This window comes from Myodes glareolus, chromosome 10 (assembly GCF_982192425.1).
Source record: "Myodes glareolus chromosome 10, mMyoGla1.1, whole genome shotgun sequence".
Classification (NCBI taxonomy): Eukaryota; Metazoa; Chordata; class Mammalia; order Rodentia; family Cricetidae; genus Myodes; species Myodes glareolus.
The window spans coordinates 46,802,462-46,818,490 of NC_142035.1; the positions used below are offsets into that span (position 1 = coordinate 46,802,462).

A 16,029-nucleotide genomic window follows, 5' to 3' on the forward strand; every position below is an offset into this window, starting at 1 on the left:
CAAGGATGACTCTAGCTAGGACTCTAGCAAAGTGGAGAGGACATCTAAATTGGCCTTCCCTTGTAATCAGACTGATGAATACCCTAATTGTCATCATAGAACCTTCAACTAGCAACTAATGGAAGCAGATACAGAAATCTACAGGGAAGCACCTCAGACCAGTCCACGAGAGGGTGGAGTGATAACATGAATAAAGGGGTTAAGACCATAATGGTGATACCCATATAAACTGCTGACCTTAGCTAGTGAGAGCTCACTGACTCTGGACTGATAGTGGGTGAACCTGCATAGGACCAAATTAGGCCCACTGATTATGGGGGACAGTTGTGACAGTTGGGCAGTCTGTGGGGTCACTATCAGTGGGAGCAGGATGTATCCCTAGTGCTTGAACTGGCATCTAGCATCACATTCTCTTTGGATGGATCCCTTGCTTAGCCTAGATACAGGGGTGAGGACCTTAGTCTTTCCTTGAAGTGAAATGTCAGACTTTATTGACCCCTACATGGGAAGCTTTACCCATTCTGAGGAGTGGATAGGAAGGTGGGGTGGGGAAATGTGAAGGAAGCAGCAGGAGGGAAGAGAGTGGGAACTGGGATAGTTATATAAAATAGGAAAAGATTGTATTATAAAATTCTTTATAAAAATTAAAAGAAAAGATTATGTTAAAACAGAGAAAGACAAAAACTGTATTATTCAAAGAGGCACAGAACTTAAGATGTATAGCTAGAAACAGAATGAGAAAATGATTCAATTGCTCAAACACGGCCTATTTCTTAAGGAAAAGGTAGAGGATCTAGGGTATAGCAAAGAGACACAAAGAATGATTTCAGTATTGAGCACTAATTTCTCAGCGTTGTCTTGCAAGTTGCACTGTTCCTTCTTGCTAGCCCCCTCTTACAGCCTCGCACTGTTCACTTTGGAATGGTGGGGAGAACAAGTGAATGAACAGTTGGGCAGGTGAATTGGAAATGGCATCACTTCATATGGAGTCTCTATGAAGGGAAATTATATATGAAGGTGTGAAACTCTAATAACCATGACCTAGGGATCACATATGGTAAGGTGGTTTAAAAATTTACTTTTGCGTTGCATAAGGCAGAGAAATGGTGTCCTTGGGGGCCAGTGAAGGTGTTGGATCTCCTGGAGTTAGAGGTGCAGGTACTGTTGAGTTATTTAAAGTATATTCTTGGAACTGAACTCATGTCTTCTGGAAGATGACTGAGCCAGCTCAGGTTTCTATAAGATCTTAGCATCAGGGCTAGAGAGATGATTCAGCAGTTAATGAGGCTTGTAGCTGTTATTGATTAAAATAATTTAATTTTCAACTGGGAAGACTATGAAACATGACTAGCGGTGTGGGTGGGTGGGTTTTTATTTATTTCTTTATTTATTGTGGTTTGTTGAGACAGGGTTTTTCTGTGTAACAGTTCAGGTTATTTTGGAACTTACTTTGTAGACTGGGCTGGCCTTAAACTCACTGAGGTCCAACTGATTCTGCTGGGTGTTAAAGACTTGTACCACCACTGTGCCTGGCTGTGGGTGTGTGTACTTTTAATTGTCTAATTTTCATTAGATAAGATGATATAATGTAGGCCAAACATCAAAAATGTGACAGTCAATATTAAGACAAAATTTCCATTTCATAGTACCAACTCCTTAAACTCACTGTGTTAGGCTTCCTGAGTCTTCTTATTCCCCCAGCCAATGTTGCTAGGCCTCCTTATTCCCAAGGGAAAGGTCAGTGCACTATTTGCCGATTCTAAAGGCCCACAATGTAGAACAATCAGAGGCGATAGGGAGTCAAGTCAAAGCAGGAACTCAGTTTATTACTGTGAGTGTCAGCGTATATAGGTTAAGTGACACTATGTGGTGTGGGGGTAACTGTATCCAGTGAGAGACAGCCAAACCATCCCTCTGACTGGAGTGGTGTCTCCCTCATTTTTGCTGTCTCAATATCACGCAGACTCGAGCCAGGCTTTTCTCTGTCCTACAGGCCTCAAAGCACAGGTCTTGAACATGAGCCAGGCCGTTTTCTATCCTAAAGGCCTCAAGGTACAGTCCCTGAGCCAAATCAGTGGCTATGTTGTAAGATAACAAGGCATAGAGCCTACACTTTCCAGTAGAGTTGTTTGGTCCCATTGGTTTGGAAGCAACATCTACATACAGGACAGAGCACTGTTCCATTACTCCAAACAATTGCACACCCCCACCCCAGTCTTAAACCTGCCCTACCTGACCAGGAGGGAATTGGAAACAATTTTTCATTTCTAGCCTCTTCTCAACTAAGATATTGAGAAAAGAAAAAATATGTTGTCTATGCAACTAAAGTTAAAACTAAAAAGACAAAGGTTGGAAAGATGGCTTAGGAGTTCAGAGTATTGGCTGCTTTTCCAAAAATCCTGATTTCATTCCTGGTGTCTGCATGGAGTCTCACAACCATCTCTAGTACTCAGACACATATGCAGACAAATCATCCATATACACAAATCAATCAATTTTTTTAAATAGTAAAAACAGACAGATTGGTTTTAATAGGAATTAACAAACACCAAGTCCCACTGTAGAAGGTATTCTCCTTTACAGAGAGTGCACTGTGTAGTAATATCAATTTAATGGTAGCACACGCTGTCTTTGAGAAACAGCAGAAAGCCAGGAGGAGAACACTGGAACTACTATGGAAAAAATTTATGCCCAGTTCCCTTCAGCTGCAATTCCTTATAATAAAGTAAGTTTGCCTCCAGAATAGTATTTATAATTAGTACATGGAAAAGAATGGAAAGCATGATTTGAAGTACTACAGGAGAAAGCAGACAAAAAAACCAAAATCCTGGAAATACTAGATAACAACCAAATTCAGATATCTAGTCTGCTTTTGGCAGTTAATTCAAAGAACGAACTAACTTTGAGTAAGGTTTGATAGATCTAATATTGTAATTTCAACTTCCATTTCTTCATGAGATTTTAAAAAAGACAATTCTGGAATCATTATTAGTCTGCAAAATGGTAAATAAATGTAGTGTGTTTTCATCCTAAATTCATTAAATGCCGATTTTTTTCACTTTGCAAGGTTTTGCTTTGACAGCAGGTGTGGGTTGAGAGGGCACCCAGGCCTGTGTTCCGTTTGACTATGTGAGGAGACCCATGACAGTGCTGGTGGTCCTGGATCCAGAAGAGCTCAGCCAGAACCACTGGCTTCGAGGCTTTGTGCTCATATCGCCTTTGGCCCCTGCTCGATAGGCTTCCCGATGTCCTTCCCCTGGAGCTTGAGGCCGATGGCCTTCAATTTTGCCCAAAGCCTAGTTATTCGCAATGGCCCGTCCACTTTCACAGTCTGAGATGACTTATGGCTTTTCATTGATTTTCATGGCCAGGTCCTTCTGCTTCAGGCCCTTGCTCTGCAGGCCCCACTGAATCACTTTGCCCACCTCCAAGGTCGCCCTGTCTTGATACAGCTCCTATGTCTCCCTGTCTTGCTTGGCTGTGTTCTTAAGTGGTAGAATGCTGCTTGTTCTGGCCTGCAACCCATTTCTTGGATGTCTCTACATCTTCTCCTCGTCTCCTGAGCTGCTAAAATGGCCTGCTTAGACTTGGTCTGTGCGACTGTGGAGCCCTTCTTGCACGGGACCAACACGATGGCCCCATTGATCTCAGCCATGCCCTTTTCTAATTAAAATGATTTTATGCTAGTTCTGGCCAGGCTATGGTGGCACATGCCTTTAAGCCCTAGGGAGCACTAGGGAGGCAGAGGCAGGCAGATCTCTGTAATTTCAAGGTCAGCCTGGTCTATAAGATCTAGTTCCACGACAGGTTCCAAAGCTACAGAGAAACCCTGTCTCAAAAAACAAAACAAAACAAAAAAACCAAAAAATGATATTATGCTAGTTCTTAATGTACATCATTAAACCATAACCCATATTAGCCTGAAATGCTTCACTTATTATGAAAATGTGCTTTGATTCTTTTATTTCAATTGCTGTTTTTTAATCATTTTCTTTCAGAAATTGCTTAAACACTGACAGACTTTTTAAATGGTATCTGGCTGAAATACTTTTTTGTTTGGAGTGATTGAAATATTTATTCTATAAATCCTGAAAAAATATATATATATATATACATGCAATTATATAGATGTTTTAAACTAAAGGGAAATGAAACAGCAGGGAAGTTTCATTTCCAAGGATATACATTTGGTGCGACATAAATGGATAGTTTCAGTGTTATATGCAGGAACAAGACCGAAATGTGAACTCCAAGATCAGTTGTACTTTAACAGGAGAAGCCAGCTTCCGCAGACTAATCTTCCCTTTCCTATCTTGTAAACTATGTACATTTTAATGAGCTAATTAACCACAGCGTACCAGCTTGCAGACTGAATCAGCAGATTCTGTAACAAAGACAAGATGGAAACTGAAGTTCTGGAAGAGGGAGCAAAGACATCAATGAAGAAAAGAGCAATAATAGTTCATCCTTGTAAGTTCAACAGTAAACCATACCTTGATGTCAGCAATGCACAAGCAGGACAGGCTGAGATGGTCACTCTCATCAGCCTGTACTAGACCCTACTGGGGAAACAGCCTGCACTTGCAGCTCCTCAAAAGTTTATGCAGCGTTATCACGACTCAACATTTTACCAGTGGATATTCATCCAAGAGAAAGGAACGCATGTGAATGTGTGCATTCATGTCTACACTGTAAGTGGAAATATCAACTAATGGATCAATAAATAGAATGCATGGTGTAGGAATACAAGACAACATCACCAGCTACAACAGGAATGAACTTTGGAAACCTCATGTTAGGTAAAAGAAGCCGATCTAGAAAGAAGCCATTCATCTGTGATGCCAGAACAGGCAAATCTGAAGAGAAAACAGAGCTTGATGTCTCCCTAAGACTGGGCAGGGGAGGATTATATGATGGATGACAAGTACAGAATTTATTTTGAAACTAAATATGATTATAAAATTATTGTATGATAGAAAGACATACATACATTGAAAACGTCTAATTTTACAATTGAAATGATTGCATTTCATAGATGATAATTGTGTATCAATAAATTAACAAAAAATACCTTTTCGGTCATAACCTAGGCTCACGTATTGCTTGCCTTCAAACTCTGGTGAAGTATCAAGTTACAGAAGAATCAAAGGATATAGTTTCAATAGAAAAAGAAAAATATTTCCTTTGCTATCAAGTCTCTCACACTAACAAATGTATTTATTTCACTGCTCAAAGTACTGAAAGAATTATATTTTTATTTTTTTAAATATTTTCTCCAATTAAATGAATTCTGCTCCCAAAACTTATTAAGCCTTACCGAGAGCTGCGGCAGTGAATCTGCAGTGCTCATGCCGGATACGCAGGCTTCATAATTTCTGCAAATCGCACACTCTTCAATTTTATGTGCCAGAGGTATCTTCTTAAAGGGCTTCCCAATAATGTGACTATGAAATAAATGAATGTGCATTAGCAATAACTGCTTAATAATTGTTAAGGGTAAATACTTATAACACTATGTTTAATCATAAATAAAAATCTATAAATTGTTCTCCTCCTTTTCATTTTTTTCCTCAGATAATTCTAATAAATGATAATCAAATGTACACAGCATGAAAAGAATTAGTGTATTTTGTGATCCATTTAAATAACAGGCATTACTATTTCCATCAGTATGTGTACATAAGACATTAAGTCATTATCATTTGTCATCAGAGGACAGTTAAAAATGTAAAAAGGAAAAGAAAAATTATACAGAAATATTTGTCAAGTAATATGCTCATATATGCAATTTTGACTATAGTAGGCATGTCACCATAGATAATAAAGTAATTAAAATTGATATAAACAGTGAAAAATGTAAGGAGCGTATCACACACTATTGTTTGAAATGAATTTAATCATGACCATGTTCTTTTGAAAATATTTACTTTTTAAAACATACAAATCAATGATCAAACAGATTGATCAAACAGATTTATACAGTTTGTGCACAGGGTAAACTATTCAGTTTACTTAGGAAAATAGAATGAAGAATACTAATACTCATATTTATAAATTATAATATAGGGATAAATATGCTTAAAGAAAAGGTATGAAATTCCCAAAGAATAAAACTTGTTTAAATGTAAAAAAGAAAATAGGATGAGTAGTACACACATACACACAAACAATAATAATAGAAATCAAAGCTATTAATTTGAGAAACCATGGTGAGTATTTCCATGAAAGAGATTTGGAGGGAGGAATGGAAAGGGAAACAACATAATTATATTTTAACTTTAAAAAGTCAGGGATGGTAATGCCTCCAGAAGTTCCTTTATTGTATAAGATTGTTTTGGCTATCCTGGGTTTTTTGTTTTGCCATATAAACTTGATTATTGTTCTCTCAAGGTCTGTGAAGAAGTTTGATGGGATTTTGATGGGAATTGCATTGAATCTATAGATTGCTTTTGGTAGAATTGCCATTTTTACTATGTTGATTCTCCCAATCCAAGAACAGGGGAGGTCTTTCCATTTTCTGGTATCCTCCTCAATTTCTTTCTTCAAGGACATAAAGTTCTTGTCAAATAGGTCTTTCACTTCCTTGGTTAGAGTTACCCCAAGATATTTTATGCTATTTGTGGCTATCATGAAAGGTGATGTTTCTCTGATTTCCCTCTCTGCTTCTTTATCCTTTGTGTATAGGAGGGCAATCGATTTTTTGGAGTTGATCTTGTATCCTGCCACATTACTAAAGGTGTTTATCAGCTGTAGGAGTTCTTTGGTAGAGTTTTTGGGGTCGCTTATGTACACTATCATATCGTCTGTAAATAACGAAAGTTTAACTTCATCCTTTCCCATTTGAATCCCCTTGATCCCCTTATGTTGTCTTATTGCTATTGCTAGTACTTCAAGCACTATATTGAAGAGGTATGGAGAGAGTGGACAGCCTTGTCGTGCTCCTGATTTTAGTGGAATGGCTTTGAGTTTCTCTCTGTTCAATTTGATGTTAGCTGTCGGCTTACTATATATTGCTTTTATTATATTTAGGTATGTTCCTCGTATACACAATCTCTCCAGCACCTTTATCATAAAGAGGTGTTGAATTTTGTCAAATGCTTTTTCAGCATCCAATGAAATGATCATATGGTTTTTTTCTTTCAATTTATTTATATGATGGATTACATTGATAGATTTGCGTATGTTGAACCAGCCCTGCATCTCTGGGATGAAGCCCACTTGATCATAATGGATAATTTTTCTAATGTATTCTTGTATTCGGTTTGCCAGTATTTTATTGAGTATTTTGGCGTCAATGTTCATGAGTGAAATTGGTCTGTAATTCTCTTTCATGGTTGTGTCTTTGTGTGGTTTTAACTTTAAAAATAAGTTTGAAAATAAGAAGAAAAAAATGAAAGTGATGAAATTTATGAACAATATCAAAATAGCTCAGGATTAAACAATAATCATGTGTGGTTACTAGGAAATACAGTTGTCTAAATCATTTCATATTTTTTAGGGACTTGTATAACTATGGAGTTTTGAGCGTTCAAGGGATTCAGGAACTAATTCTCACCATCAAAAATACAGAGCTACACAAACATCTGAATCATCCCATACTCAACAATGGCCATCGCTTTCTTCAAGCAAACTAATATTTTTCTTAAAATATCAATATACAAATATATCCAAATCTTTGCTAACATATGTGCTTTTGCATGTGGGTATTGCCAGCAGTAGGGTGTTCATATCCATCATATATTCCACATGCTTTAAAAGGAAAGTTGCAGAAAGTAAGTAAACTGAATTTAGATGATTGTGAGTGTTAGAAGATAAAGTCTATGTATAATTTTTTTTAATCCTCAAGACAATGAAATACAAAAAAGAAAGAGAAGTCATATAAAAAATAAATATTTGTGACAAAGTAGAATGCAGTTGATGCTTCATGCCAAAGGCAATGCTTCATTTGGTGTCAAAATTCTTGAAGAAAACATAGAATACATTTGTTATTTTGCTGTTCAGAAAAATTGCATTCCTTGTTTAAACACAACACACATACACACACACATGCGCAGACACACACACAGACACACGCACACTAACAACGTATATGGGTACATAGTCAGTGTTTGGCAGGTTGAGGATGAAAGCTCAGAATTTGAAGCCAAGATGGCCTAACAATGCAAAATACTGCCTCAAAAAAAGTTTCTGTATGAGTTTCTTTAGTAAATCTTACAATATTGTCATTCAAATCCTAACAACTAAGTGTAAATTGAATTTTTATTTAGGTATTACAAGAATTAGAGTCAAATCACTGAAATTATCGGAAGGATTAGGAACTTACCCAGGTAGTTCTCCTATATCACTCTTTTGTTTGTTCTGCATCCCCAAACTAAGTTGCATGGGTTTTTTTAAGTCACTGAGTTCCCCGCTTAGTTCTTGCATATCATTTCCAGATTATTAAAAGACAGAATATAATTTTAAAATCCTAGAGACTCAGTCATCTTTCCTGAAATCTTAGTACTCATGTGTTTATGAGGGATGTGGATAGATAGGACTTGGGCTAAATTAGAAACTTGATGGAAACAGTAAAGAACACAAAATCACTTTCTTCAAAGCACTCAAATTGATTTATATGTACATTGTCTATTTTGTTAAATTGCCAACATTAATTTTATAAAGCTGCAAGGTTTTAGTAATAAGCATTACTGAAAATATTAAAGCAAAGTTTACCATTAGGGCGAACACATATCTCATAAGGAAACTATAGGTACTTTTTAACTACTAAGTTTATTATAAGAAACAATTTCTCCAGTTACCTAGAACTTTCATTAAGTAGGCTTTTCTCTGACCCTAATAAATACTTATAATCTAAAGTACTCTAAATATCCTTAACTTGTGAGTTGCAAGTGTTTTGCCAAACATCTGTCTCCAAAAATCATATTTACATTATGATTCATAACAATAGCAAAATTACAGTTCTGACATAGCAACAAAATCATCTTATGGTTGGGGGTAACAAGAACATGAGGAACTTTCCTAAAGGATGTAAAGCACTAGAAAAGTAGAGAAGCATGATAAAACTCTAAGAAAGCTATAAGCCAATGTACATAGATTGAAATGGGTATTTTCTTAACAAGGATATGAGTATGCATTTAAGTTTTACTCAAAAGAAGACTTTGTATAATTTCCCCTGGGAGAAACTATGATAAAACTATAGATAAGTAGTTGATTGTTTCAGTCATCCTTAACTCTTACTTCCTTTCCCTCTGCAAATAATGATTGCTTCCTATGAAGGCTGTCACCGTTAAATGGAATGTTGTTCTTTAGTGTCCACTGTAAATAGGAAAATATGTGTCTTCATATACATCTCCAAGCAGGATTACCCAAACGATATCGCGTTAAGTGCTATTTGAAGCTATTTGTGTCATTTCTGCCTTCGCCATCACGGCACTCAAGGAAGGCACAATAGAGAGGTACATCAAAACATCCACGGAAGACGCAATAGAGAGGTACATCACGGCACTCAAGGAAGGCACAATAGAGAGGTACATCACGGCACCCAAGGAAGGCACAATAGAGAGGTACATCACGGCACTCAAGGAAGGCACAATAGAGAGGTACATCACAACATCCACAGAAGACACAATAGAGAGGTACATCACGGCACTCAAGGAAGGCACAATAGAGAGGTACATCACGGCACCCAAGGAAGGCACAATAGAGAGGTACAAGTGACTTTCATTTTCAAAATTAACATTTTAAAGTTAATGGAGCATTTTAAATATTGCCAGAAGTAGCTATATTTTTGTTTCTTTCACAAGCTTATTTAAATCATATTAAGAGTTCCTTTCAGATGTCATTAAAACTTACATATCCATAAGTGTTTAAATGCCAATCACTCTCTTATAATTTAGGGCAGCACATTTGGGACTCTGAGGAATCCTTTAAGTCCTGTCAGGTGCAGCAGAGACAGAATAACAGAAGTGTTGCCTCAGAGTGACCAAGTGCCACTGGGGCTATATTTACACAATAAGATGTGACATATATGAGGCTTTTGACAAAATGTAAAATGCAATTGTTTTGTATTTATTCATATTTATTCAATGAGGCTAATTTGTGTCTTTTGAAAAATCAGAACTTTAGGGATGCCTTAAAAAAGACAAAATTTCCATTCTAGATCTGCTCCCTTTCTTTCTCACATTAGAAAAGGATAGGCTTCTAAGAGATAAAAAAAAAACACCTTTAATGATATTTTATTTGCATTTGAATAAATAAAGCTAGCCTCAATATCAGAAGGGAAAAGTTGGCTATGAGAGGTCAGGCAGGGGTGGCACATACTTTTAATCCCAGCAGTTGGGAGACAGAGACAGATGGACCTCTGTGAGTTTAAGGCTACTGGGATCTAGGCTTGATCCCAGTACTAGAGAATCCTATTCCTTTAATTTCAGCACTAGAAGGAACATAAAATGAGAGAGGCTTAGTCTGCTTAGTGTGTGGATGCTCAGCCTTGGCAAAGATAAGACTTCTCTAGTAGCTTTGCTTTTCTGTTGAACTCCAATATCTGACTCTGGATTTTTATTATTTGTGCAGCACAAAATAAAATATAAGAATAGACATGAAAATCATCATATCAAAGTTGAACAAGACAGACCAACAGAAAATTAAGAGTCCCAAGAAAAGGCATATGAATAAGATACTCACTTATTTACACATAAAGGAGTCCCATAAAAGTGCTAAACTGAAAGCCATAGTATATATGCAGATACCTGGCACAGACTTGCGCATGAGAGAGGAACTGAGATGACTTGAGGGACAGGAAACTGTATGGGGATTAAATGGCCTTAGAAAAGAGTCTATGAATAATAGAAGGGAAAAATAAAATCCTCCCCAAATGCAAAATTTGCTTTCTCTTATCAAAAATGCATATTATTAGGATCTTACCTTGCATATGTAAATCAAATAGCTTAATTGTGTATTAAGTTAAAAACAAGAAATATATCACAGACAAAAAACTCAAAGTAAAATGATTCTCAAACACACCATGCACGGGGAGCACGCCATGTAGGCATGAGTAGATCCTGAGCTTGAGGACGGCTCCACCAAATTTCGCCCATCTTCCATTTCCATTTGGTGAGGTTTCTCCACACAAGAGCATTTATTAATCAGCCTTGTGTTCACTGAATTTGATACAGAATTGTTTTGTTTAAATGTGATGTGATATTCTGTAAGGAATTCTTCTAGCCAGTCAATAATCCTGTGGAACACAAAGAGATAAATATCGAGTAATTGTAATTTTCCCTGAAAAATTCTAAAATGATTTTCAATAAAAATTCTGCCACAATAATAAATTTTGTTTTGAGAGAATCTTAATATTGAAAAGTATGTCAAATCATACCTCTACTGAATACAATTATATGTTTAGAATTACTCTAAAAGAAGACACACAGTATATGTCTACGGAAATGACTCCACAGGTAAAGAGATTGTAACACCATCATGGCAGCATAAACCCGGGCTTCAAATCCCCTAAATTGTGAAAGTTCTACGTGGGTGTATGGCCCATCTGCAACCACAGTGCTTCAAAGGCAGATAGCAGACTAGCGAATTAGTGAGCTCTCAGTCTGAGTGAGAAACCATGCCCAATATGTAAGAAAAAAAAGAGATTAACTGAAGAAGACATCCAAAATAAGTCTTACCTTCACATGCATGCACACGCATATGTATATGCCTATATGAGCATACACAGGCAAACAGACACACACACACACACACACACAAATGAGGGAAACAGAATACACACACAAACACACATGCATGTTTGGGAGAAAATTCCATATAAAATGAAAAACAGTTATATACAAGACAGCAGCAAAGTACGACTACTTAACTGATAAGCTGGTGCTCAGAGGAATAACAAATATTGAGGTCAAATTAGAAATACTTGAATTCAAAATATAATTATGTGATATGATGAGTATATTAACCATTATGATTTACTACCATATTAACTATATTTAAATTTAGTAAAACATCACATTATACTCTCCAAATATATACAGTTAATAAAACAAAGCTATAAAAAACAATGAACATTGGTACTAGGAAAGAGAGTTAGGAAGTTAAAGGAAGCATCCAAAATGACATTCTCTCAAGCATTTGTTATAATGATTTGTATAGAAAATATCACACTCTTGGTGCCACAGGTCAAATCTGATAGGAGCAACTTTTCAAGTTAGATTTTCTTTTCCAAGGTGTGTGGCATGTTTAGGTTTGTGTCAAGTTGACAAAAGCTATGACACACACTAAGTACTAAGAGAAGCAAGGAACTGGCTGAGTTGATGATAAACAAACAGAAAAACAAATGGAACTTTGAGTCTCTTTGGCCATTTCAGAAGTACTCAGGCATGGGATATTGGACTGGCTTCTTGGCTTGTACACCTGCCCTCTTATTGACAGATGAATTATCTTTGACAATGTTGTGATTTGTATTAACCTCTTTTACTATTATGTTCATTTCTATTCTAGGTGCAAGGAATATAAACATTCTAGAGTGAAGATTTTGCACAAGACACAAGTTAACAGTGGGGAAACAGCTAATTTTCTGTATTTCAATAGAACTAACAGCAGTTTCCTTGGGAGTTTCAGTGGTACTCATTCCAAAACAGCCCAGCATTTTTTTTATAAAAGTTTATTAATTTATAAAAGTTTCCATTTCCGCCCCTCCTCCCAACACCCTCCCACTCCCTACACTCCCTCTCCTCTTCCCTTTCTATCCCTAAGAGCAGTCAGGGTTTCCTGCCCTGTGGGAAGTTCAAGTTCCTCCCCCCTCCCTCCTAGCATTTTTTTAAATTACATTTTTTTTTAAAGTTAAAAATTTAATGTACTTCCCGGCACATGTGGGAAGTAAAAGCAGGCTGACCGAGAACAACCTGGTCTGCATAGTGAGTTTCAAAGATAATCAGAGATATATAGTGATACCCTATTTTAAAACACAACCTCCAAATTAAGCTACAAATTTATTACATTGCTTCCTCTTTATCTGTTCTCCCTCCAACCTCTCCCATGTCCAGCACTCACTCTTTACTGTTACACATATATGTACATAAATATATAATGATAACCTTGTGGCAAGTGGAGGAAGGAAGGCCTGAGTGAGTGAAGTCCTGACTGTATGTGTACTGTTGACATGGGTACAGCCATGTCAAGGTTTCCAGTGTCTCAGTTTCATGTGACTGGTAAACCATTTCCTGGATGAAACTCAGAGGATTGGCAAGGCTTTCTGAATTGGAAACATGTGGAAACATTTGGTGCAAACACTGACAACTGACGCTTCCTCCTCTTCCTGGATGTTGCAGCTTAAGGTGGCTTATCTATAGAGGGTAGACAATGCACCCTTCAACTATGGTGTACATAGTTAATACTTTGAAGTACAGCATCATGAAATAGTAGGTGACGGTCCTTCAGAGTACATATACCCCATCTGATCCCATCTTTATGTCCATGTGTCCATGCGTTGTTCTATTTTATTCTCTAGCTGCCCTTGTCTGATTCCTAGATCCAGATCAGGCAAGAAGTACCACAACCTGCTGACACCATTCTGTGCATGTGTCTTCTTTGTATTTGTTGATGAGCAACTTTATACCTACATGGCTAACTCTAACTAGACACTTTAGAAATATGTGGCTGAAAATTCAGGTGCTTGGATTAACACTATGAGTATTTTAAAGAGCAGAAAACTTCGCATGACTAAAATAGGGAGAGTCATAAAATGTGCCTCAAACAACATTTTATCAGAGACCACCTTCTGATTTAACTTTCCAAGCACATATTGCCAGGTAACTGTCTCACTCCATCAGTCTCCATATCCAACTTTACTAAAATTTACTAGTTAGCAATGACTGAATTAGCTGATTGCATCTTCTGTGACATTTTCTTTCACTCACCTCTTTAGTTCATATAATAACTCGTTCTTATTTCTTCGTTCTTGCAGAAAGTATTGCTTGTAGTTTTCTAGTTCTCTTTGGCTTGACTCTTTGGAAAAATTAAGACTGGAGACTTCAGACTGCAAACTCTTTATTGTGTTTTCCATCTCAGGTATTACTGAAGCGTGTTTCTTACTAATGTTCTCATTTTCCCGAGCAGCTGTCGGTGCCTACCACAAATTGAAATTTATATTTAGAGAAAATATAACTCAAATAATGTTAGTATATCTGACTCTCTTCTTTTTGACATTTCAGTCTTTCAAGGTTGAGAAAATGATTCAGATGACAATTTTTAAATGTGTGAAAAATCTATTCCTGTTTAAAATATTCATTACCAATATAAGCAGTATTAAATCTGAATTGTTAAAACTACTCATTTATATGGTATTGGGAACTCATCTGACACATTGGCACCTTGCTAGGAAAGCACTCTGCCAGCAAGCTATGCTATTCATCCTGAACCGTTGCTTCCCATGGAGTTAGTTGATTCAAAGAGAAATTGATCAAAGATGGAATTGCCTTCTCCATGGAAATAAACCTCAGAGTCTAGCCATTCTCTAGTAGATGGTGTCATAGTCATGTACATACTGGCATCAGTGAGCTAAAACACCACATTAAAAACAATCCAAAATGGACACATAAAAAGTAATGAAAGTGTAAAAGTAATGAGAAAAGAATTAAAGTGAAGGTATTAGAAGGCAGATTAAAACATTCTCTATGCACAAAATTATTTAACATTAAAATATTTTTAGGGAGATATTTCATATGTTTCCTAAAGTATTTCTTTTCATTGTCAGAAAGGGATTAACATGAAACTGACATACCAAACTGGGACTGGGTTCCAGGCCTTGGTGTTTGTCTTGTAGATGTCTCTGCAGATGTTCTATTTCCTCCTTTTGGTTCTTCACTGTAGCCATTAATGAGGTATTTTCTAGTTCTACCCTAAAAGATATTCAACTATATTTTGGAATATTTTTTCACACACCAATTTTAAATGCCACGTTATTTTTACTTTTTAAGTTTTAGATGTCATACATGTCAAACAATATGTTTCATTGCAAGATTTTTACAGAAGTCTATTATTATACTTTATTCTTATTTGCCATTAAAAAACATCTCCTTCCACCCTTTCCCTAATCCTGTGTTAATTCCTTCTTATTTCCCATTATAACTCTCTATTCCTTCTTTCAGTCCCTTTTCTAATTGCTCACACACTCATTCTTACACACACAAACCAACACATAACATTTGTATTCTCATATGAAACAGTGACTTTATAAAAGAAATATATCAAATGTCCACGATGAAGAAATTGTACCACTTTTGAGCTTTTTATAAAAGAATAAACAAGATGTAGGTACATAAAAATTACATATTTTTATGGTTGGTACTATTCTGGAACTAATATTCCACATAGTATATCATGGATGCAGAGCCATGATATACTATTGAGTTACTTCCCAAACTCTGTGTTGTGAATTTTGAGAAACATTTAACAGTTTTACGGTGTTTTTATATTAACTGTAAGTTAATACAAGTTTCATATTATTTATTTTCTATATAAATATATGCCAATTTAAAGTTTACTTGTGTAGGTGATCTTCCATCCTCTGTACATATTCTTTTTCTTTTTGTAGCTGAATGAAAGATAAAAAATAATTTAATTAATACTTTGATACAAATTGAGCCATCAAATACTTTGATATAAACTGAGCTATCATCTATTTATGTGATGAGGCTTTTTATAAAAATAAGGGAAGACCCTTTTATACACATACTTTATGGATGTTTTGATGCTACCACTACAGGTTTAATTTAGTTGCTGCAACAGGATTCTCCCAACCCACAGAGCAGTTCATAAAACTGCTCTGTTTTTATGAACCTCACTGTTCATAAAAATGAACTAATGCTGCTAAAGGACTACAGTTCCTTACATTTCTATTTCAGCTTTAATCAAATATTGAGGCTGACAAAAATGAAAGGGGAAAAGCCCTTGTGGCCTTTGTGATTTTGATTTACAAGGATTACACAGTCATTTTAATTTAAAAAATTGTATATATATCCA

At 36.2% G+C, this 16,029-nt stretch overlaps 1 protein-coding gene and 1 pseudogene across 2 annotated transcripts in view; both read right to left on the reverse strand.

Moving 5' to 3' along the window:
* LOC125406027 (uncharacterized) overlaps positions 1–16,029 on the reverse strand; it is a 53,532-nt gene that overhangs the window by 8,878 nt on the left and 28,625 nt on the right. For both annotated transcript variants that reach the window (XM_087911183.1, XM_087911182.1), the window contains exons 12-16: positions 15,552–15,601; positions 14,789–14,906; positions 13,926–14,134; positions 11,023–11,236; positions 5,318–5,444 (exon numbers count right to left, since the gene is read on the reverse strand). In XM_087911183.1, coding sequence (XP_087767309.1) covers positions 5,421–5,444; positions 11,023–11,236; positions 13,926–14,134; positions 14,789–14,906; positions 15,552–15,601 — 615 coding nt within the window. In that variant the 3' untranslated portion in view covers positions 5,318–5,420. The remainder of the gene's footprint in view (positions 1–5,317; positions 5,445–11,022; positions 11,237–13,925; positions 14,135–14,788; positions 14,907–15,551; positions 15,602–16,029) is intronic.
* Positions 3,209–3,655, reverse strand: LOC148120623 (endothelial differentiation-related factor 1 pseudogene; annotated as a pseudogene).